At 41.7% G+C, this 24,334-nt stretch overlaps 2 protein-coding genes across 6 annotated transcripts in view; one reads left to right on the top strand and one right to left on the bottom strand.

Moving 5' to 3' along the window:
• The window catches only part of LOC109863985 (zwei Ig domain protein zig-8-like), a 26,098-nt gene extending 12,073 nt beyond the window's left edge, over positions 1-14,025 (top strand). For all 4 annotated transcript variants that reach the window (XM_020444734.1, XM_020444733.1, XM_020444732.1 and 1 more), the window contains 5 exons: positions 558-724; positions 7,383-7,593; positions 8,655-8,782; positions 10,745-10,913; positions 13,560-14,025. In XM_020444734.1, the coding sequence (XP_020300323.1) occupies positions 558-724; positions 7,383-7,593; positions 8,655-8,782; positions 10,745-10,913; positions 13,560-13,666 (782 nt within the window). In that variant the 3' untranslated portion in view covers positions 13,667-14,025. The remainder of the gene's footprint in view (positions 1-557; positions 725-7,382; positions 7,594-8,654; positions 8,783-10,744; positions 10,914-13,559) is intronic.
• Positions 14,000-24,334, bottom strand: LOC109863984 (tubulin glycylase 3A-like). 2 transcript variants are annotated; one of them, XM_020444731.1, is made up of 11 exons: positions 24,104-24,334; positions 22,538-22,913; positions 22,245-22,356; positions 21,916-22,130; positions 21,110-21,541; positions 19,248-19,455; positions 19,080-19,170; positions 18,592-18,798; positions 16,714-16,973; positions 14,817-15,214; positions 14,000-14,079 (listed from the first exon to the last, which is right to left on the bottom strand). In XM_020444731.1, exons 2-10 carry the CDS (start codon positions 22,880-22,882, stop codon positions 14,904-14,906), a joined length of 2,181 nt encoding a protein of 726 aa, XP_020300320.1. In that variant the 5' UTR covers positions 22,883-22,913; positions 24,104-24,334; the 3' UTR covers positions 14,000-14,079; positions 14,817-14,903. The 2 variants fall into 2 exon arrangements, with proteins under 2 accessions (XP_020300320.1, XP_020300319.1); XM_020444730.1 differs by lacking the exon at positions 14,000-14,079 and adding an exon at positions 14,117-14,249.

The raw sequence follows: 24,334 nt of genomic DNA, 5'->3' as shown, positions 1-24,334 counted from the left end.
ACGTACGCGCGAACTGACGTGACGCGACAGTACGCCGTGACGTTGATGTTACGTATATACGATTCCCAACGTGACGCGCGACGCTCGTTAACGGTCTTGATGCCCAAGTTTCCCCGACGCCTCGGGAGTCAAGTAGCCTCTCGTTGAATGTCTGATGACGCGTCGTAAATTCCCCGAAAGTTGCTCGGTCGCTCAAAAATTCCCACGGGAAGCGCCGACCTAGCACGCACGCGTATTCTTACACGGAGTATCTGTCTCCGCGGACGTGTTAATAAAAAGTTACGGGATATTCAATTATTCCAGTGTCGGCCGTAATCTGGCCGAGTTATAAAGAAATAGGAAACACATACTGAGACGTGTTCGTGTCTGTGAGCTATACGTCAAATACGACACAACGCGCGCGCAAAATATGGTATAAATTTGTTACTAATCTAAGTATTTTAATCGCACAATGTGTGTCCCGCACGTATCTAAACTCTCTCTCTCTCTCTCGATTAAAAAATCAACTTTATCACGAAAGATTTGCTTAATCACTCAGGACATTTGTGTATTTCCAGGTGGTATAGCGTCATGTCTACGAAATTTTCGGACCGATTTTTTGGAGGAATGGCCGACCCCGGGCACCGGGCCCACCTTCGACACCTCGATGCAATCCAACTTCACCGGCCTGGTGGGAAAGACGGTGCATCTCGTGTGCAAAGTGAAGAACTTGGGGAATCGAACGGTGAGCCATCGGAAAATCCATCGTCTGGTTCGTGACCAGAGGTGCTATATCTTCGCTCAAAGCGGACGCGGTGCTGGCCAGCGTTGGCCAGCTTGTCTCTCCCCATACTCCTTCGTCGCTGTTGAATAATTTAAGGGATAGGACCGCACGAACGACCTTGCGATCCTTTCTCGCGATCGTAGCGGATACTTTAACGGCGCGTCACGTCGCCAGATTCGCCCGCTATCCCCTACAAACGATCTTTTAATCGATCTATAACCTCTGGAAAGTTTAAACTGTCACCTCTGCGAAAGAATATATTCTCCAAAAAAAAAAAAAACCAACAAAACGTTCAAACAAACATTGAATTTTTTATCGTATTTGTCGCGAGCATATACGCGAAACTACTTTCATTCAGAAATTGAAAGCTTCTTCAACAAGAATTTTCTCACGATTTACCGTATATAAAAATATTAAATTTACATGAAAAATTTTATTGTAGAGATTTCTTCTCTCAGAATGAAGTACGTTTATTCTCTTTATATTGTCACGTTGTGAAATAATTACGGTGCGATGGCAATCGCGCGCGCAATGCGAGCGCATTTCCGCGAGGCCTCTCGTTTATGAAATATAAAATCGCTGTTCTTACACGGCGCGCAGTTCGTCCGACGTAAATGGGGGCTATTAAATAAACATTACTGTTCCTTCATCGTGCGCAGTGCCGGCGTCTCATGAAAAAAGCAAGCGATGTTAGCGTTTATGTTCCTGCATTATTAACCGCTCTTCTTATGCAGCAAGCGGAAATGTTTTTTTCTCTTCCCTTTCCCAAGTATTTTGTATCGCGAGTCGACGAATTACTTCGCTCTTCGGAAATTCCTTGTCGCGTAAACTCAGTTTCTCGGTTTTCTCTTTTTCTGTCTCTTTTTCAGCTAGATTATTCCGGGTGAAAATGTTTTCGGTGTTTGAGCGTGTTTCTGTCGTCGCGAATTAAATTCGAACTGCCGCTCGCACTCCCGCGTTTAACAGCGATATTATTTTCGCGCGCGGATATTCCATGGTTATTTCCGCCTATATGTAATATCATGTCGTTCCGTTTATTCAAACGGTCGAATAAACGCGTGCTCGAAAGAGAGTGGAGAATTACGGAGTGACCACTTAAAATATCTACACGTAGCATGACTGTGCGCGATCAATTCATTCTAAATGTTTGGTTTTTTTTTCCTTTTTTTTTCTTTTTTTTTTTTAGTAACGCTGCCGCCACGAAGCCGGTTCCGCATGTCGATAGTTTTGTCTGTACACGTAACTACATATTTATTACATCTAAATTTCAGATTTGCGTGTGCTCGTAATAAAACCGCCGGGTAATTTCCACGAAATTACCGGGGCGCATTTTCCTCCATTCAGAAATCGAACCGAAGACGTTTCGTCGTCGACGGCTCGTTTCTGTGTTGAGAGTACCGCGATATTGCACTATTAGAATAGATATGGGCTCGGTTATGTTCGATCGAACGGCTCGAGTTACAACGTTCTTCTCTCATCATCGCGGAATCGACGTGTTTATTCTCAATAGAAAAGCTCGCGAGAGAATATTTGTTGCGCGAAGGTTTACAGAAGCCTTCCACAGTTGCGCGCTAGCGCAATATTCATTCCCGTTTTCTTCGAGCTTGCTTTATCGACTCACGCGGTATATATCTATCGTTTGATCTGTTGTGGTATACGATGCCTTTCTATCGCGGTATAGCGTCGAGAGATCAAGCTGTATCTTGCTACGTTGCTATTCACAAAGATGCATAATTATCAGCTGTTTGCTCGAGCCGTCTAAGAAACCAGTGTAAATATAATCGCGGATAATAATAGCTGTCTTCATTAGCAAACACATAGACGCGCTAATCTATTCGAGTCGGTTTAAGTTAGGCTTACGTTTATTATCTGCGGCAAACAGATCGACGTCATCGCGTAATCTCGATCCCGCTAATCTTCACTATCTTCTCGGGCAAGTGCGTGTATGTGCGATGAACGTACGTAAGTACGTTAATATATTGTACATAGCAAGAGGATTGCGGGAATTTAATATTTCCCATTTTCTCTTCCGTTTGATGATAAAAAAATTTAAATTAACCTTCAATTTGTCTTGAAAACGAACGAAAAAAAGAAAGAAAACATCGAGTGAGTTTAAAAATCCGTTTTATTTGATTTAATAAATTTTAAAATAAAATTTGTTAAATACGAGTCTAGTATAATTAGTGCGTAATATCCTGCTACTGGTTCGCATTTGCCGCAAAATTAAACATTTAAATTGGATTAACCGCCACGAGAGCGGAGGTCATCTCTCATTATATTATCGTAATATATTTTAAGCAATTATTCTGTATTTTAATTAACTATTACTGAAAAAAACGTGATTGTTACGTGTTTTTTTCAATGACGGATTCGCACGTGTGATCATTGTCGCGTAGCGATACACATGTACATATTCGTCGTACATACATAAATGTAAATCTCGCCATTGTGAAGCGATATCGTAACGGCATCGCATTTGATACATCGAATTATTGGCCGCGATTATTTTCCGCATTTTCAAATATCCATTTCGCGGTCTTCCGGTAATAATTGGCGGTTCGCCGCGCGAAACACCGTGAGAGAGCGACTCATAATCGCCCGCTCATGCTTCGAAAACGCGCGGCTTAAACATCCACAATAGTCCGTTGATTAACGGGCGCGGGGATTCGACGGGCGATGTAAAAACTTGATAAACGAAGCATCATAATCGCGAACACGGGCCACAATCTCTCGCCGTATTTGCGCCGCGCGATATTACACGATTTCCGTAATGATTTATGAATATTAATCGAAACATTGAGCCTTCTCTTTCCTCTTCTCTCCTCAGCGGTTCTACTGAATATTCTGGGATAGCGCGTACAATTGTGAGTGCTGTCAATGCGCGACTGTGATCACACGGAGTTGAACCGAATGCACAAAATTTGTATTGAGTGCACTTCCAATTCGTTTCGATGCCGACAACACACGTCGCGCGCAATATGAAGAGGTAAATGATGTTTTACGGTATATGAAGCAAATGATAATAATAATATTATTGCGCGAATGGAGAAACCTTTGGATGTTTCGAAGCAAACGTATCGTTCGGAGTGTTTAAAATTAATATCTTTGCTTCTGTTGTTGTCTGATAGTTTTTTTTTTTTTTTTTTTAAAGTAACAAAACCCAGATTCTAATCGTTGCAATCTCATGGCAAAGAGAATTAGGAATTCTCGTTGCACAGATTCTCTTTCTTGGTATTTTCTATCGTGCCAAGAGTGCGCGTTGTCTCGCGCTTTACCTCGTTTCAGGTCGCGCTAAGCTAAATTACTGCTGTCAGTACGTTCTCAGACGAAAGAGGGATTTTTGTCCGCTTTCTGAAATAAAAGCTACGGTACAAGCACTTAAGATTATTAGAAAGCGTGCTGTGCGTACAAAGCGACTTTTTCTTGTCGCTACAAAGACTTTTATATATGCGGATTTTTATATTATAAATGCGCTTCAGGCAATCGTTCTTTTTCCCTTGTGTTACGGCCCCTTAAGAAAGCACGTAATTAAAAAGAACATGTCACACGTTCGTGATGAGCGTCGCGCTTATTGGTTTCAAATTTCATTGCAAATTAACATTGTATGTAGATACAATATTACAGATCATTTGTCACAGTGCAAACAGTATTACATCGCGAATATTATATACGAAAATATTTAACTATACTGCACGGCATACAATATGTACACGTAATAATAATCTATTAGTACAACAAAGCAATTTATACGTCGCGATAAGTCGGTCGGTCGTATATTCAATGAAAGTACAAAAAAAAACTCGCAGCAAGTGTGAGCGAGAAATATTCTCCTCCTCGCACATAATTCTTTACAATAAATATACCGCAACATCTCGAGCTCCCGAACCGCGTAATGCGCGCTCGTATTTTCGCTCCCCGTTATCGTAGAGTCATATAAGCGCACCCGGGATGCAACGGGAGGAGAAAGGGAGTTTAAGCGGGCGTGTGCAGAGTATCGTGCACGCCATGCGGAGGTTTCGGTTGAATCTCGCCAAACAATGCAGCGGTTAATGCCAATGACACATACGCGTCATCTCGAGTATACGCGCGAACTGCTGGCGCAAGTGCCTGGATTCGGTGCTGAGATGGGACAATGCGAAATCTCTATCGTGGACGTCACACACCTACATCACGACACAGACGAGCTCCGAGAACGTTATACGCCCGCGGCTTTTGAACCCTTTATTGCTCGGGATGCAACGCTCTCCGCATGGGTTAAATGCGATCTCGCCGCGTCTATGCGTAGACTCGATATTCCCGACGAGACGAGAAAACACGCTTCGTATTTCCTCGAAAGTAATTACATCCGTTTGTGCAATAACTCGCGAGGTCTATATTCGGATCTCTGAATTGTTTTTTTTTTAAGTAGCGATGTATTTTAAGTTCGCATTATTGTTTTCAACAGAACGACAGAATTTTTGTTTCAACGGAAAGTAATTTGTAAGTATGTAATCGAATTTTGTGGTGCAAATTAACTCTATTATATTTGCGACGTTTTAGTTGGAGAAATAATTTGGTGAAAGAGTAATCCTTCCATTTTGCAACGGCTTTAAAGCTACATGAAGACGGTGAATTCGGGTGAAATCAGGTGTAACGATCCCAGCCTAAAACCCCTTGCGGCGCCAAATCTCTTTTTCTTTCTCTCTCTTTGTAGAATCGATTTCAAAAGCCGATTTTGCATTCGCATAACGCATTAGGCACGACAATCGCGACGCTTCTGTTTTTTTCGCGTTCCGTTCTTCAACGCGCCGAACTATCTCTGTCGCGCTCGCACCGCTTCCCGGGATGCGATGGATAGATTTTGTTTGGCTTTCAGCCGGCAACGCTAATGCCAATAACACGGTCGTGTCATCTCGAGAGCTCCAGCTGGCGCAGGTGCCGGATGCAGAACGAGTCGGGACAAAACGAATCTCTCTATGGCGACGTACTCACTCTCGTTAAGAGGACGTCAACCCGCGATTGGTTAATACATCGAAGCCTCCCCGTAAAATGAACCGAAAAGCGCGTTGTTCTCTCGAGACTTTCTCTTCTCTCTCGCGATTGGAAAAAAAAAAAATCTACACTTTTGCTGAATTAGCTGGTGTGACGGCGTATTTCATTATAATTGTTTCTGTTCTTTTATTCTATAAATTATATTAAATTTATATATATATATATATATATATATATATACATATACATTGTATATATTGTATATACATTGTATATATTCGGACAAAAAAAAGACCAGATTGCGATCTTTCAAACGACTCGAAAATGTTCACGTGAGAATTAAAAACGGAGATATTGCCAAAAACTATATTATTTCGTGAAACTGTTATGTTTGATCAGAGGCGAAATACGTGAAACGAGATAACGGCTTTCAGCGTGTTGACTTGATCGATTTCACTGACGCGGAAGTGATTTTATTCGGGGTTCGAAAAGGATAGAAGTTAATTATTCTGCTAGCGTTTTATTCGATACCGTGGGATCTCGTGAGAGCCACGAGAACGAAGAGTTAGAATTTCGATGAGCGTTTTATTAAGCTTTTCGCAAGCGCGGAAGTATCAGTAAGTCTGGCAAAAGGGGTAAAAAAAAAAAAAATCACTTTCGAAAACCTTGTTAAATTGCAAACTAAAACGGAACGTTGTTTTTTTTTTCTCGCGCGTAATTAATTTATTATACATAATCAATGAGGCAGAAACATTTTTTAATTTAATGAAGATGCTCGCTTTCTCGTGAAAGCTCAATTTGTTACACGTTCGACGAAACCCTTTCTCGATTTTTTACATCAATGAAATATTAATACTAAATAAATAAATAAAAAAAATGACTTTGTCTGGTTGTTGCGCAATTTTCACAGTTAATTAGAGTCAATCGAATGTAAATGCTACTTCAAGAGAACGAAGTCGATGAAATTGCATCAACCATCCGTTAGCTTCGCTCACTCGCGTGCGCGCAGCGTTTCCTGCGTGTCGCGACGAGGCGGAATTAGTTACGAGAGTATTTCAATGTTGAACGCACCAATGGAACTTACATGCATTGAACTTGCAGCCCTCGGGCACGGAATAAGCTCGATTCTCTGTGAATTCAATTCATTTGGTTTAACTTTCCCCTGTGTGTTTGCGCGCAGCAAAAATACAACAACAGGTGAGCGAGGAATTTCGTTAAGTTGCAAATAAGCTACTAATTTATTTATCAAACGACGCATTATATGCATATACCGTGTGTAGAACGCACACTGGAAATAGTTAAATATATCGTCAGGGCAGCAACCCCTCTGATATTGACAGCAGATCTATATAGAGCTATATATCACATTAGTTTCTCAAACAGCTTTGTTCTACATATGTAAATTACATAGGCGCTCAATTCTCTTGATATCACGCAAATTCGTGAAAATTTATGATCGAAATATAACAAGGTTTAGTTTAGTAAATTAATAATATATTAATGATATACACACTAATATCATAATTTAATCCCGTTTATGAACATTATGCGTGTACTAATAACAACGTATCACGACCGTGTAATAAAGTTATCTGTGTAACAGGCGAAACACGCGACACATCAAACGACGAACACTGTCTCTTTTCAGGTTTCCTGGGTGAGGCATCGCGATATACATTTGCTGACAGTTGGTCGCTACACTTATACAAGCGACCAACGTTTCGAGGCACTACACTCTCCTCACACGGAGGACTGGACCCTGAGGATACGATATCCTCAGCGCAAGGACTCCGGGATTTATGAGTGCCAAATATCAACGACCCCGCCTGTTGGCCATCAAGTGTATCTAACAATAGTCGGTGAGCAAACAAACGTTTCTCCCAATTCTTTGTGTGTATTCCATTAACTTAATTTAGAAAAGTACAAGAGAACGGAAGAACGACATCATGTATGACCAGTAAATATCGTGTCGCCATTGTGCTCGCTTAACGATCTTACCTGTGCGACTCTCTTCGCGAACTTCTAATTTTCTTGGTAAAGTTTTCGCTTCGGCGACGGAACTTTGGAATCGCACTTGACTTCATTGGAAAGACGTATTTATTCGGAGCGATAATAAATTTTCCAGTAAGATCGCGTAGTTCTCTCTTTTTCGACTCGTACACACACATTTTTACACACACACACACACACAAAGATTACGCAAAATGTAATATAAGTTTGGAAGTTTTCTTCTAGCTTAAGAGAGCCTCCGTACTTGCTTTGCGCGTGTAATATATCTAAATGTAGTTCACTTACCTACTACAAACAAACAGAACTCTTTGCTCATTTAATCAAATACGCTTTCTTTCTCAGCTACTTCTTTCGCGAAAGTTAAATACGCAAAGTTGAAGTGTCTTATTATTATTATTTATTTATTTTTTTTTGAACTTCTACTTGAATTAAAGTCAAATAGAATAATGCTGTAATTACTAATAGCCACATAAATCTTCGAACCTCAAAACAATTGTAATATAAAAGAATCTACTTTATTTCAATAGATATATGCTGCACGCGTAGCTTCAAGAATTACCACACAATGTATTGGAAGGCAGGGCGCATTTCTTTTTTTTTTTTTTTTATGTTGCGCACATGTTATTTATTTTAAAGTGATGCATGTACGAGGCAATACATTCTCGAAGATATACCGTTAATGATCGCGTCGTGGTGCTTTAAGCAGCCATATAGGCAAAAGAGAGGATCTTATCGACGCGAATTGACCCAAAAGCTTGCGTCCCCACGGAAGGCGCCAGTGTTGTGTGTGGCGCGATAAAAATATCGAATATAACGACGAGATTTATATCGCCGGATATACCATGGTCGTTTAATCGACCTTACCTTGCACGAGTCGAGTGGCTCAAGTCGACCGTCATCCCTGTTTTAGAGCCGTTAACCATTATAGTCGGAGCACCGGACCTCTTCGTCAATAAGGGGAGCACCATCAATCTGACGTGCGTGGTAAAATATGCTCCTGAGCCGCCACCGTCGATGACCTGGAGTCATAACGGGGATGTGAGTATCACTTACAGAAAAAAAACTAAGTTGTTTCGTCGTTACACTAAGAAAAAAAATATATTTGATACAGGAGATACAATAGTAAAATATAATTACGTTCAAGAGACACACTTTTTACAGTAGATAATTACTATCATAAAGCCAGCATTATACTTTCACAGGCGCAATTGCATAGGTGAGACAATTTTTAAAAACTGTAGTAGTTGACTCCGAAACAAACCATGTGTGTGGTTACAGCAAACATATTTTTCTCTTAGTACAAGGAACGATACGTGTTCGAAATTATTATTATTATTTGTTTTTTATTATTATTTTGTTTTTTTTTTCTGACTAAATTGCGTGCTCGAATCGTTGTACAAATTCAATTAATTTACGACGTAACAAATTGTGCTAATGTGTGTAATTAGGAATTAATTCAAAATCTTCCAGATTCGAGGTTGCCACGTCTACGCGCTTTTTCGAGTTTGTCGAGTTTAATGACTCATAATGACGCGTCCTTTTGCCGCGTCCGGCAACAAGCACGCGTGATTAATACGGTCGGTTGACGAGCATTTTCTTTCCGCGTTGCGGAAATGCATTTTGCTTTTAATATCGCTTTGTGTAATACAAGTTATTGTAAACGCGCGCCTCGCGGGAACACAAAGAACGCATTAGCGTCCCGCGACCCATTAATATTGGCGTACTTGTTAAAATAATTTTACGACGTAACGTGTTCGCGACATTGTTTTATATCGCATATGCGCGATGACGGGATAATTTACAATTCCCGTCTGCGGTCCAATAAGGTATTTTTCACATTCGGTATCACTCTCGCGAGAGAGGATTATTCCGCCGCAACACGCGTGTGCTAATGAGATATTCGTATTAAAAACTCAAGCGATCGATAAAAACCACAATTAAAAAAAACAAAAAGCGGAAGAGACGGTAATTCCTCGATTGATCACTAATATACTTGCGCGCTATCGGTCGTCGACGATACATCCCCGCTCCGCCTGCGTTCCTACGTGCTTTTACTAGAGCGAAACAGCAGGCAACGCAATTTCGCAAGGTACTATCGCGCACGTTGATCAAAGTGAAACACGAAATAGGAAGATCGGCCGCGCTTCGAGAGCAGCTCCGAAGAAACGGAATTATTTTCCGATTAATCCTTCGCGGTTCTCGATTCGCCGACAATCATTTTGTTTCATTCGTAAGCGAAACGGGAGATATAGCTCTATTTTTCTCGCGCGTCGCGCGGATGAGAGAAAAAGCAGACGAGAAAAAAAAACTGAGGGACGAAAAAGAACCGCGAGATAACGCGGTGGATATTTTACGTTGTGCACGGGGCGTACCGTTACGTGTCTATTCCTCAAAGGGAATACGAAAGAAACATATATACACTGTCTGCTATTCTTTGCCTCGTACCTCGGAGGAAGGCGCCTTTTATCTTCCGGTAAAGGGGCGTCATTGCGTTGTCGGGGTGAGAGCGAGAGGATTCAAGAGAAAAACGTAAGGAAACAGGCGCGCGGCGTCTTTGAGAGAATGATTGCGGACGAGAGACGCATACGGCGTGTTCGGTATTAGGCGACGTGAATCAAAAGAAAAGTTAGCTTTTATTTCCGGTATTACCACCTTCACCCTCGAGCTATTACCCGTCAGACTTCTCAATTCTTACCGGTTCGCAATTGCGGCAAATCGAGATATAGGTTTCTTTTCCATTGTGAATTGTGTCGCCGCGCGCAAGAAAGAGGCTGTGATCTTTCATTTGTTACAAAAATTTTTGTTCCGTATATATCTGTTCTATACATATATATTTCTATATATTTCTATATATCAGATTGGTTCTTCAGTTTCATTTCTCTCTCTCTCTCTCTTTCTCTCTTTTCACAAGATTTTTGTTTCTATTATAACAATTTAAAAAACAACTGGTTTTGCTGAATCAATCTTTAAAGATGCGGGTGTGCGTTGCAATTTTTTCAGACTATCAATTTTGATTCGCCGCGCGGCGGAATCAGTCTCGTCACGGAAAAGGGTCCGGAAACAACGAGTCGCTTGATGATCCAGAAGGCCGTGCCGAGCGACTCCGGGATCTATCGCTGCGAACCTAGCAACGCGAATCCCAGCAGCATAAAAGTGCACGTTGTTAACGGTGAGTTAAAATTTACTGCGCTCATTTTTTCTCTCTCTCTTTCTTTCTCCATACGCATCGTATTACTGTAGAACAGTTATTACTTCACCAAACTCGCATTTTCACGTCGCTCGACATATATTTCTTTCTCTTTCTTTCTCTCTCTGTTTTTTTCCCCACTTTTTTATATTACTTTGTTGAAATTTTTTTTTTCCAATTTTGGAGTTGCATTTTGCGGGCTTTGAGTAAATTGGAAAAAAAATTCAAGACATGAGCGACTTTGCACTGCAATTGCCATTGCGTTGAGAGAAACTGCGTAGGCCGCGTCTCACGATGACGGGAGAACTTGCGCGAAATGCCGCAGAGAAGTAACGTTGATTGACTTCTTTGTAAATATTGCAAGCTATACGAAATTTACTCGACAAATTGTGTGTTGAGTCTGCGAGAAATCGATGACTGCGACCAGAAGTGGATGTTGGTCGAACGCGCGCGGAACCATCGCGAATAGATCTCTCTTCACGTGTGCAACTGCGAAATGCGGCGGATTTCGAAATCTTGTTTTTGTTTGTTTCTCTTGCTTGTACGAGACGCGCCAATTCGAGATGACAAAGCGATTTAAAGCCTGATTCCCGCGCGGAATCTCGCGCAATTTCCGGCTGCGTCCGGTTACGGGGCGAAATAAAATCAAACGAAAGCGGATTGTTCCGTCCATCCCCGAAGGAAGAAAGTTTTTTGTCCGTTTTGTTCGTAACTCGATATATTTTTTGAAGCGGCTGGGATTTGCCGGGTTTACCTCTCGCACGATGAGCAATCAAGCGCGAGTTGCGACTTTACGCGAAGCTTAGAGCTTGATTGCGCGAATTGTTTGATTGTCTCTAAATGTCGCGCCATTATTCCGCGATCGGTCGATATTTGTCACTAAATTAAAAGAAAAAAAAGATATTTATGAAGACAGAGACAGAGAAAGAGAGAATGTACACGTTTAAAAAGCCAGAAACATTTTTCAAAATTTAATTATTATGATAAAACATATTTTTTTACTTTACTTTTGTGAAGAATTATCTGCAATTCTCTCTTAGTTCGACAATTCGTGACGAATAGTCATAATAATTAAGCCGTAATCAGAGAGCGGACGTATTAATTACTAACTTGAAGCATCACCTGTTTAGAACAGTAGGTAACAGATCGGTCCGGATGAAACGGTCCATCGATATGCGCCGACACAGATACGATGGTAGATGATATGTTATCGTCATCATGTCGGCATCATCCATTCATCGCTTCGTTCTCGCGTATATCGTTTTTTCTCTAATTCAACAGACAATGCATTTCTGTTCAAATATTTTTGCATGTAACAACAATCGCTTGTTTTTACACAGAAAAAAGCAGAATAATCGCGTTTCTTTCTCTATGTGTATTGTATATTCAAAATTTCATGTCAATGCCCAAAAGCTTTGATGTTACTCTGCTCTCTCATTAAAGTCCTATCCGTGTAATTCGCAGAAAGCGTTGATACTCATCTTGTGTATCAATGGCTGCAATTTAATCTGTCGTTTGAACCGATTAAACGCTTGGCGCATTATTAATTTGAAACTTGCAAGAAATTTATATCGGTTTACGATGGAGTCAGTATTTCCTAGCTCTCAGGTCGCGCCACAGATTATGTGATTTAAATTGTATGTACCATCGTAAAGTGCACGCGAATTATCACGACTGAAATCACAATATCGAGACAGTTTTTTACTTTTTTTTATACTAGCACAACACAGACGCGTGCTACGCGCACGATATTATTATTTTTATTTTAACGTGTTGTGTCAGTGAATACAACCTGTCACCGCGATAACAGCTAGTATATACGTCTTACAAACCATAAAATACACATATGAAAGGTGTCAGAAATAACGCATGAAAATCAGACTCGAAAAATAGAGAGGAGGAATGAAAAACAACACATAACTAAACTTACATGACTGTACTTTAGTTACGTGTCTTTAAAAACTAAACTAAACTAAAGTCACGTGACTTTACTTTTGTCACGTGTTATTAAAAACGCGACTAAAGTTATGTGACAGGGAGAAGTGGAAAAACAACATGTGACTAAAGTCACGTGACAGAGAAAAGAGTAAAAAAGAGAATATTATATATAATATTCTATATCCATATATGATACATATATATACATACATATATATATACCGTAATCACCAAAGTTAGTGATCCTGCCGCGGTCGCGCGACCGAGGTCAGTGACCCCGTCGCGGTCGCGTGGCCGAGGTCAGTGACCCCGTCGCGGTCGCGCGGCCGAGGTCAGTGACCCTGTCGCGATCGCGCGGCCGAGGTCAGTGAACATGAATCGTACAACATGAATCGAAAAATACATTCTAGAATCGTCCAATCAGCGTCAAGTTAGAAACGGCAACAATCAAGATCAATAGAATCGATTGTGATTATTTACACACGCCTTTTCTGCTAGGATCTATATATCTCAAGTTTTATTTGTAATTCTGCAAATTGAAAAACCGAAGTGAACGACAAATCTTTGTTACAGATGACAAAATTATATGAAATTTTACATAATTATGTAAAGTTTATAAATTGTGTCTACTACATGTTTTTTGCTCTCATTGAAATCGCTTTTTTGAATCAAAATCAATTTCTGTTGCAGAGGAACATCCAGCCGCGATGCACCATGGCGACGGAACCTCGTCGTACAGCAAGGCACGGCCGATTTGTTTTATAATGTTAGTGATAGCTAATATAATGTTTATATAAGAACGGGAAGAGAGTAACGGAAATCTCACCCTTACCCCGACAAAAACGAAGCGCGATTGCCGCGGTTTGCCTATTTAACGTCGTTAACGTTTTTTGGGTAACTATTTGTGCAGGGTAAAAAAAAAATCCGAACACTTACCATTTACATTAAAAAGAAACGAAAACAAAAAAAAACGAGAAAAACTTCCGTGACCAAAGAATTTTCAGATATCAGCACGGCACAATAATCGGTAAGAGCGTAGTATTTTGTTAACGTATATCATCAAGAACGAATAACTTACGACGTCAAAATTTATTGTATTATTTGTAAATAAATTTATTGTATGTACATATCAATAAAACAATTGTCTTTATCTTGATCGTCTGGTTTTTGCATGAGTCAGCCAAGCCGTCGTCGTTCGCTTCTGTTGAGACTGCGCCGATGCAAAAGAATAAGACGATTCGTTGAAAAAAGAAAAAGGTACAATGAAATTTTATTCACTTAGAGTTGGAAAAAGAAAACAATTTTCTTTCTTTATTTCCTCAAACAAATTTTATTTTTTTTTTCTCATGTTGTGCGTTGAATAAGTAATTTGCTATTTTTCTGGAACAAAAAAAAAAAAGAAAACGTGAAAAATCATCGCGCGGTCGTTATTATTGCGCTTCGCAAATTTTTCTCAAAAGTGTCGCATCGATCGCGACGCGGAGGAAGTTTAGCTCATTATATTTCGCGGAAGTTTACATCGCGCCTTGCTTAATACCGCGGCGCACCTTCGCAGCCGCGCGATTTTCCTCGGGGACGCGGAAAGAAGAAACGCGCGCGCGGAGACACCATCGCTAATGACAACATTAATTACACCACGCTATCTCGCGCTCGTTAATTACAGCGCGGTGCTAAATTTACCGTGAAAAAATACGGACGCGTAAATTTCGCGTTCAATCGCGCGGCAATGCTCTCGATTAATCAGAACCAAGAGTCTTCTATATACCTCTTAACGTCCACTATTTTGAACATTAACACGGTCGTCTGTAAAATTCAGCAGGTCGTTCGTTATTATAAATTCATGCGAGACTAATTGAGATAAATGCGGTGCGAAAATTTGTATGTACTATATCTTGTAGTGAAATTATAAAAGTGTCGCGGGGACAAACACACAAAAGTAGAATTCACCTTTGGAAAGGAAAAAAGAGCGCTTTGACTTCTGAAGAGGATCGGACTTCTGTTTGTCCTATGGGAGAAGAGAGAAAAGACGTCGCATCAATTGATCGCGGTACATCGCACGGTGCTGAAATAGTCAATAAGGTCGACCACGTCCGATCTTCTCGAGCGTGAGATGGGCGGTGCGATTCTTGCACGTTGCTGCGTGCTACTCCAAGGACCGCAAATGTTTGCCCGCTTTTCTTTCTCCGGCGTTTGTTCCACCGGTTGCGACTGGCGCAGAGTCATCGACTTGCCCGTTACGAAAAGGCAGGGGCCGAGGTAAGGTTGGAAGTCAGGTATGTTCTGTTTGTAGACGAGATTGAAGCCTCCCGTGTCGGCGTAAGCGTTCACCGGCACGTCCATTATCACTGGAAACAAAGCGATCGAAAGGTTTTAAGACATTATGTTACTAAAATCGCTGTGTAACTAGAACGCAACGAAGTTTGCAACTATGTTTTTGTTAAATTGTACGTGTGTATATATCTACCTGTTGTATTTTTAAGTTTTATTTTAGTTAGATTTAATGGATTTCATTTAGATTGCAATATTAGCAAAAGCATTTTGTGATTTATGCCGGACGTTGAAATTAGCAAATTAGCATTCAATATTTTCGAACGTGAAAAGTGGGCATTTCTGTTTATCTTCAATTATTGGAAAGTCAATTTAAGCTTTCGGAGTTTTTGCACATACGCTATTATCACAAAAGTGATAATATGCTAATCCATTTATAAATGTTAAATATTTTTTCTCGATATACGTATGCGTCAAGATACGAACTTGAAAAAAACTATATATTCGAATATTAATTAAACGAAAGGCTGGGTTTATTATTAATGCAAACGAAATACATTTAACATTCATAATAAAGATAGAACTGTGAAATTCAATAATAAAAAGCCATCCATAGAAAGAACAAAGGATCGAAAACGCATAGAATTATCTTCCACCCGCGGACTGGACTACTCCAGAAATTTAGCTCATTATGCAAGCTTATTATGCTACGTTATGACTCACAAAGCTTCAACGTTTAAAACTTTATTGATAGTCCTTTAATAAGAGAATTTTATTATTACAGAACCGATATTTTTACTGGATATTGCTTGCTTTAATATGTGCATCCTATTAAAATCAAATTTTATATTACAAGAGTTGTGATGAGTTTCAAAAATAAATTCCGCTTTACTTTGCCATCTCGTATACTCGACATTGTGAGATGCAGTACAAATATTACGACGACTTTTTATGACTTTATAATTACATAAACTCTTCTAGAGAGCGGTGGAAATATCGTGAAAAAAATCTGAAAGATATAATACGTTCTTCACAATTAAAGTATGTGAATAAAATTACTTCACGTCGATTGTTATTATAATCGTGAAGATAAAAGACATAATCGACGCGATCAGGTGTTTGGCCATTTCGCGCTCGATAATTGCACCGGGGAAATCTCGCTAACGCGGTTAATTCCTTGCGTAAATCCATCACGTAGGGCACGTGGCGCTTATCGGCGTTACGTCGCCGCGAATTATGGCCGCCGTTATCACTCGGGCGAGTCGAGGGAGAGAGACGTCTCGGGCCTGGGCGACGCGTAATTCGTCTAATCACAAGCTGCGGTCTTGTGATTCCTGAGAGAGAGAGAGAGAGAGAGAGAGAGAGAGAGAGAGAGAGAGAGAGAGAGACAGAGAGAAACAGAGAGAGACAGAGAGAGAAAGAGAAAAAGGAAGTATTGATGGTGCGCAGATCGGTGTCCTTGTGATTTCCTTCTCATCTGTTCAAGTCGTCTGTCGTTCCGAAAGAACTTTTCCCTTGTGACAAGACACTCGACAATTCCCGCATGTGTGTTCCGGATCGCATTTCCTTGTCTCACCTTTCACCAGGCTTTCCAGTACGTTGTCGTAGAGACGCTTTGTAATCCTCGAACTGGGCGGGTGCATGCGTGGATTGGTGTTAATCTCGATTAGCCAGACCGACTTGTCCTCGGCCACTACAAAATCGGCGCCATACAGTTCGAAGCTGCAACGCCGCCTCTCCATACGATCCTGCGCTGCCAGCATCGTCAGAATAATTGCCTCCGCCATTTTCGGATAAATCTGATCGTAATACGGCTCGCCTTTATGGCCTATGGATCTAAAATAATAGACTATTAACTCATTATTTTGGATATTAAAACAACAATAACAAACATTATTTTTGATATTTGTGCTTTCTGCGAATTTAAAAGGAAATTTTTCATATTTACATAAATGCTGTTTTAGTTTCGAAATTCTCCGTAAATAAGTGACTTTTCTGTGTTATTCAATTACTTTAAGAGTAGTGGACTCAGTTGCTCGATTGCGTTTTTATGTAAGCTGACGCAATATATTTGACGTCCGAATAATTACGAACGGACGAAATCTACCTTAATTAACATATAAATAATGTTATCGTGTAAATTAAAATAGTAGAATCCACAGCGCGATATTGAGAAACGTTTTGTTTATAAAAATAACACCAAATTACTCAGTTTGTTACAGCACAGTGGTTGATATCGCGGTTTGGAAAAACTTGAAACATCTGAAAACACTCACATTACACGTAAGTAAAAATGATTTAAGTGTGTTTTCATTTCAAATAAATTGAAACGCATGAGATGAATAATACATATGTATTTCAGTGTGCATTTGACAAATTTTTGCTGAAAAAGCATGAATAGTGAGAAATTGAAACATTTGTGGTCTACATGTAATGGAGAGTTACTCAACATCAATAATCAAAACGAAAGCTCGTGTTTCATTGAAAAATGCAATTATTGTAAATAAACCACGGTTTTACAAATACCTGAATTGGTTTACACAGATTCGACTAAGTCTTCGAAATAAATAATAACTATAAACCTATTGTGAGGTTTTAATATTGGATATCATCGCGCTAGAAAAATACATTTTTGCGATGAATAGATTGATATTCAAAAAAAGAAAAAACAATTTTTTTGTTATTTATTGTCAGAAAGAAGTTACGCGATTTTTAATAATAAATTGAATACATACAAAATGCGTATAAAAATATCGAGAATTAAAAACTGCATTGAAACACTGAGATAATAATTTTTTGAGAAAAATCATTCTGGATCTATTTTTAGAGTAAACAAGCAAATTTGTATATACATAAATAAATAATAAAAACACTTTATTTTTATCTCCGATTACTCTGATTTCCAATATTCAATCATTATTGAGACATCATTTGGCTCGACTGGTGCGTAGCAAGAATAACCGACGGCGAAGTCATTATCGTCGAAATGGAACGGACTCTTCGGTAGAATGCACTCGGGCATTCGGAGACGACGATTTTTTGCCGAACAATTGTTACACCGATACATCAGACCTTCGTTCACGAGCAACACCGTGAATAATATATATTCTCGTTTTATTCGCAATTACTCGGACGTTGAATGTATGTACGTCGCGTCATCAAAAAATTTTGTTCGATTTGTCATCCGGAGAGGTGAGAACGAACGGCGGGGCTATTATTGTCAGCGCGCGAAACGGCGCCCGCATGATTTTTCGGAACACGCACGATTCGAAGAATCTCGGTGCACACTCCTTTTCCTTCAGAAAGACGTATTTGCACACGGGACAACCCTCCCCTTCCCTCTTTTCCTGTCAATTTCCGGGAAAATGCCCCCAGGACCTTGCCGAGGTGGCTTGCCGACCGGTGGTGTGACGAATGGATAATCGAAACGTCTCGACGCGGACGAGAGGATTACTTCAAATACTCGTTCAGCTTCTCGCAGTCCCATCCTTGATCGCGCACCGATCTGGCGGATTCCTCGGATCTATCCTGGACGCTACGTAGCCTGCGTCTCCTCTCGTACTCGCTGTACTTCTCTTGGACGGCTGTGTTGCAGATGTGAATCGTCTCGTGATAGGTGGAGAAGGTGTACGGCTTGGAGCTGAAGCGAAGTAGCGCCTCTCTGAACGAGGAACGGATAGATTGTAACGAAGGCGAGAGAGAGATGCTAAAGTCAACATTTGTTTTTAATCGAATAAAATAAACATAAACAAACTCGAAAAACGAAACCTCGATATATTGACGCCAAAAACCGCAATCGGTATGTTGTTTAACAACAACAAAATTTTGCACATTGAATGCTGCCGCAAAAGTTGCAACTTTTTACGAATATAAAAGAACGTTTCGTTTTTTGACACATTGGAATAGAATTTTTTAACACAAAATGTTTTTAATACAAATTACTTGAACAGCCATATCGTGAGAGGAAAGGTATTTGTCACCAGATACCAGAGTCTTATATCGAACTTGGTCTCTTTGATCAAAAGAGGACATTCTGGAATTCAAATGACGCGATTAGATTTGACAATGTTCTTCGCGGATGATATTTGTATATACGAGAAGAGATCGTACCGATGTATTTCTGAACGATGTAGTAGTCCTTTGGCTTCTCCTCGACCCTGCGCAAGACGTCTTTGAGGCTGTGAGATATAACAATGCCGTTGCCGCAGCACAAATGACTGGGTTTCAGGATCCAGATGCCTCTCATACCGTTCACGTTGTACTGCGGATCGACGGTCTTTAATCTCTCCAGAGTTATCGCCGCGATCGAGAAGCATCTCTGCGAGAGCGAGCGATATTGATATCGATTTATGCGGCGGAGGAGTTTTGGGATTTCGGTGGGCGCGCGGATGACCGACTTTAATTTCGGAAAGTTCGGAATAAATTTATCGAATCGAATTTCTACGGTTGGGGACGGGATGTGGCTACATTTTGACGATCGTCGAAGCGAAATTAATTTAATGAAATCGCGGAAACGTCTCGATCGGGAAAAACGCGCGCGTGAACGAAAGAGTCGGACGAGACGACGAATTTCAAGAAACTCATCCCCCGTGCTCAGACGCCAAAGAAGAAGAAGACCTGGGTCGCGCGTGTGCGAGAAGTTCGTTGCCCGTAACGCGAGCAACCCTCGAATACGTGTCAATTGAGCACTTCCTTTGACCGGAGAGCTTCCGGTAGCGACCTTAATAGAGATCGCGATAAGCACGTATTTGGCGCCTTCTGATTTACGAGGAAACTCCTTAGAAGCGCCGATGTTGCAATGAATCAACAGATCTCGCGTCTCTCTTTTTCGCAAGGCTGCCTTAATTAAACGAGAACTCGCCTGTCGTCAAATATTTTGCGATCAAGCGAAATATGACATCTGATATACACGATCCCTCCGACACACGAGAGACTCGCAAAATCAATAAGTTAAGCATCAGTTAAGCATCTTGTGTACATCTCGCGCGGCTTAACGTTTCATTATCGTGAGCCCTTTAATTTCGTTTCATCAGTTAAGGATTAATGGTATCGCACGGCAGTATCTTGGAGCATGTTTAATTCAAGAATGTTTTCGTGCGCCTTGAATAATTAACACAGTTTGGTTTTGTTGCCTATGCTACACTAACGCCGTAATCGCGTCTATTATTAGCGCGAGTGAATTGGCTTTTGGAAAGGAGTAGGTAAGAGAAGGTGGAAGCGCGAAATAAACACGCCACTCTCTAAAACAATCGATTTGGGACGCTTTTGTCTAAAAGAATTTTCTCGTTCTAAAGAATTCTCTCTTCTTCTCGAGAAGGTGAACATCGCACCACGAACATCTCAGCGGCGTATAAAGTGAATCAAACGAAACGTATCACTCCGAAGAGACGCCGGATGCCGCAGCTATTAAGTGCAAGCTGCTAATTTAATTGAAATCCGCGGAGCAACGAAACTGCCGTCGTTATTTCGCAATAACAGAAACAGATTACGTTATGAGGCATTTAATGAAATTATACGATAAAAAAAAAAATAACACAAAATTTTAGCTCACTAAAATTAATGGATCCAGATCTCTTTCTTTTTCTATCTACCTATCTATCTATCTTTCTCTCTCTCTCTCTCTTTCTCTCTCTCTTTCTCTCTCTCTCTCTCTCTCTCTCTCTATCTCTCTCTCTGTATTTTACTTGGCGCAATTAATTAATTTAATGCTGGACGTGTGCACGAGAAACGCGGTGATAACCGCGATCAAGCAGAAAACGCGCGCAAATGGATATTATTATTAATCGCTCGACCGTGATTTCTCGCGATAATCCGACAGTAAATGAGTTATTATTACGCCAGATGTAATAAGGAAGGTGAACTAGATTGATTAATTCCATTCGGAGTTGCGAGTCGGATTTTTCACACGTCGCACGTAATAATAAGGTCGAGAAACCGCTTGTCGCTGCGGTTGACTGCGAGAATTTTTCTACCTTAAGACGCTCGCTATTGTCTTCCGATGAGCACTCGACTCCGGCTCCGTGGTGAAGCGCCGCCGTGAAATCGTCCAGAAAAAGTTCCCACTCCTCGTCGGACGGCTGCTGCCGCTGCTCGCCTTCATCCGCGTCGAGGTCCTCGTGAGTCGCATCGGAGATGAACTTCCGACAACGCTCGAGTGCGAACTCCAGCCTGGCGATCGAGATCGCTCGTCGTCCTCCCGTTGCCATATCGCTCACGAGGATCTTCTCGGCCGCGTTCATGCCGCAAACAAACCACTTGAGCAAACCCGCGGCCGCGGTCAGACGGAAGTCTTCCAGAAACGCTCGTCGATCCGTGCTGGGGCTGTAGCTGCGCGGGTACAGAACGCTGGACACGTTCTCCTCGTGCAGCCAATACGCGTCCGCCAGCGAGCGCGCCATTCCAAGCTGCATATACACACGTGCACGGCAATTCGAGGACGTTTTACTTACCGAAGTAGAATACGCGACGACAATATTCCACCGCGATTCCGCCTTTTTATTCCCGACGACGCTCTATCGGGAATTCAAAGATCTCGCAATGTCGGTTCTATAAATGATATCACCGCGTAAAACGTGCGATTTTGCGAGACAAGTGTGTTTGGAAACGCGATGTAATGTGAGACGCGGGAGCGGAAAATTAAATAAATATATTTCCGGAAATATTCATATATTTTATAAAGATGGAGCAGTGTTGTGAAAAATTTCTCGGAAAAGAGAGAAAGAAATTTGACAAAATTTGCATTCGAAATTCAACAACATCCCGTTCAAAGAGAAGATACCTTTGAGGTGTAAACGAAAGACCTCTGATATTTGTTGAGAATAACGTCGGATTGGATGCTCCGATGCCACTCGATAAACTCATTTCTGCAGTCCCAGATGAAGTCGGGCTGCCTGTCGCGCAGAAGGGCAAAAATCACGGCTTTCTCGTTCAGCGTGCCATCCGCTTGCGTGATATCGCCCAGCGAGTGAGCTTCCAGGTTAGCCGCGGTGGTGCCTAATCGTCGAAAGCACACAGAAAATGGTAGACATTAGCGACGATATTTCATTCTCCGGCGCGCTATTCCGCCGTCGGTGCGCATTTAACTTTATCGTCCGCAAACAATCTAACCGTAGGGCAACATTCTCATCCTAGTCGGCTCATATTTGTGCACCCAACCCCGCGCTTCCAGCGCCTCCTTCAGTCTTGGCAGCTCGCCGCGTATGAGGAATATCTTGTGTCTCTGGAAACCGCGTTGATATTAATCACAAAGAACGCGCATTAATTATATACCCCGGGCGTCTCTTTGTACATACTTATTAACATTATAAAGATAATAAATAACTCTCTCTCAGAGCGCGCGAAGAGGATAAACAGAAAATATCATCAACTCGCTCACTTGGGTGATCCCTCGTCAAAGTTACCTTAACAGCGTTTTCCACTTTTGCCTTGATTTTCCAATAAGCCTCTCTTCTCTCTTTGTCCTCATTGCGGTGTCTCACGGCGCTCGTTTTGTCCGAAGAATCTCTGGTTTCTCGAGACAAACAAGAACTCGCGATCACATCGCACTCGAATTCCGGCAAGCCGCTGACGATGTCGCTTTCATTGTCGCTCGCGTTTGGAACCGTCCGCTTCGGGCTCGTCATCGTCCCGCGAACGGATCGATGATAAGGATTCGCCGGGCTGTCCTTTCTCTCCGGGTCAAGCGAGATGGAGGAAGGCAATTTCCAACTGGATTGAAACTTCTTATCCTGACGCGCGGACTCCATTGTGGCGCCGGTCCGTGTTCGTCCGGATTCTCTTTTAATATCAACGAACGTGCGATGGTAAATTACGGCGATTTGTCGTAATTCGTCAACGTGGCTCGTCATTTATAAATTTATCAGACGGCTGACGTGGCCGCGTCGTGAATTAACGCGACGATCCGTTTTCCCCGCGGCGCGTACGGTAATGCGACTTCGACTTCGGGATTAAACTGGAACTCTCTGTCCCCGGCGCGATATCTCTGCCACTCGATTAACGGCTAATTGCGTTCATTTAGCGTAACGCTCGCGTGAATATCGTGGGACCACACGTGTGTGTCTAAGGCGAAATGCCCCGTCGATAATTGATTCGAGAAGTCCACCACCCCTTTTGTGCGCACGTGGGTGTAACACGTTTAACGAACTATGCAAACAATTTTGGGATCCGAGTTATGTGTCCGAGGATCGACGCGCGTGGTGTGTTATTGGAGGTTCTGATGTATGCGAAGTGAGTTTGCACGCTTGCGTGGAATGCGTGGTTTAGACCGGGCGAACAAATGTTGACTGATGTTCTTGTACGCGCGCGCGCGCGTACTCAACTTTTGAAAAAGTATAAACTATTACGTCAGTTTCATTTAACAAACCGATCGCATTTTAATAAAATTATTTTATTTAATATTTCGCAAATATGTATGATATACTTTTTTTTCACGTAATCACAAACAATGAAATGAATTTCTGTAAATTTCGTGTAAAATCATTTTACACGTGCTTTTACAAATGCTCGATGTATATACATACACGTTTCCCGCAAATGACAATGTCACCGGGACTGACGGGAGTGAGCGATGACGCGCGGAAGGCACGCTCATTCCGGTTGACAGCGTCACCGGCAAAATCCGAATGTTGCACGCGTGCGACAGGACGAGGACGCGAGGACAATCTCTCGCGTGCATAACAGCGCGATAAATCCCTCGGAGCGTGCGATAAATCGCCGAGTTAAATCGCCGTCGCGCGCTAATACAATTAAACGCTGAAATAACGCCTGCGAGCGTTCTGCCGCGAGTTACGCGCTCGCTTTATGAGTACTAATAATAATGGAGTCCACGGCGCTCAGCATATTTTCTCGCGCGCGTGCACACGCGCGAGTTACCTTACGCGCGCGCGCGCGGTTTTTCCCCGTCTCGCGCCGAGGAAATTCGAATAAATTTCACGGAGGAGATTGCGCGACGATCATCTCTCGGATACCTTTTGCGCTTTTAAAGTAACTCGCGATGTGTCTTCTTTCTCCGCGCTCGAGGTTAAATCACTGACATCTCGAACGACGGTGAATCGTGCACCGGAGATTTTCACGACGACTCTCCGACTTGGAATTGCGGGATTTAGCTCATAACTTTTGTACGTCGGCGGAGCGTTGCGGAGATTCGGGGAACGGCTCGGGTTTCTATCGGTTGATCACAGACATGTTTCCGTCGCTTT

The sequence above is a fragment of the Pseudomyrmex gracilis genome, unplaced genomic scaffold (assembly GCF_002006095.1).
Source record: "Pseudomyrmex gracilis isolate BER0280 unplaced genomic scaffold, ASM200609v1 scaffold_15, whole genome shotgun sequence".
Classification (NCBI taxonomy): Eukaryota; Metazoa; Arthropoda; class Insecta; order Hymenoptera; family Formicidae; genus Pseudomyrmex; species Pseudomyrmex gracilis.
The sequence above is the reverse complement of the archived record's forward strand: the minus strand, read 5'-3'. Positions and strand labels throughout refer to the sequence as shown.

Coding starts and splice junctions, on each gene's coding strand:
- LOC109863984 (XM_020444731.1), bottom strand. CDS start 22,882: ATGGAGTCCGCGCGTCAGGATAAGAAGTTTCAATCCAGTTGGAAATTG. Junction 19,456..21,109: donor ACAATAGCGAGCGTCTTAAG/GTAGAAAAATTC, acceptor TCGCTCTCGCAG/AGATGCTTCTCGATCGCGGC. Junction 15,215..16,713: donor ACTGGAAAGCCTGGTGAAAG/GTGAGACAAGGA, acceptor CTTTGTTTCCAG/TGATAATGGACGTGCCGGTG.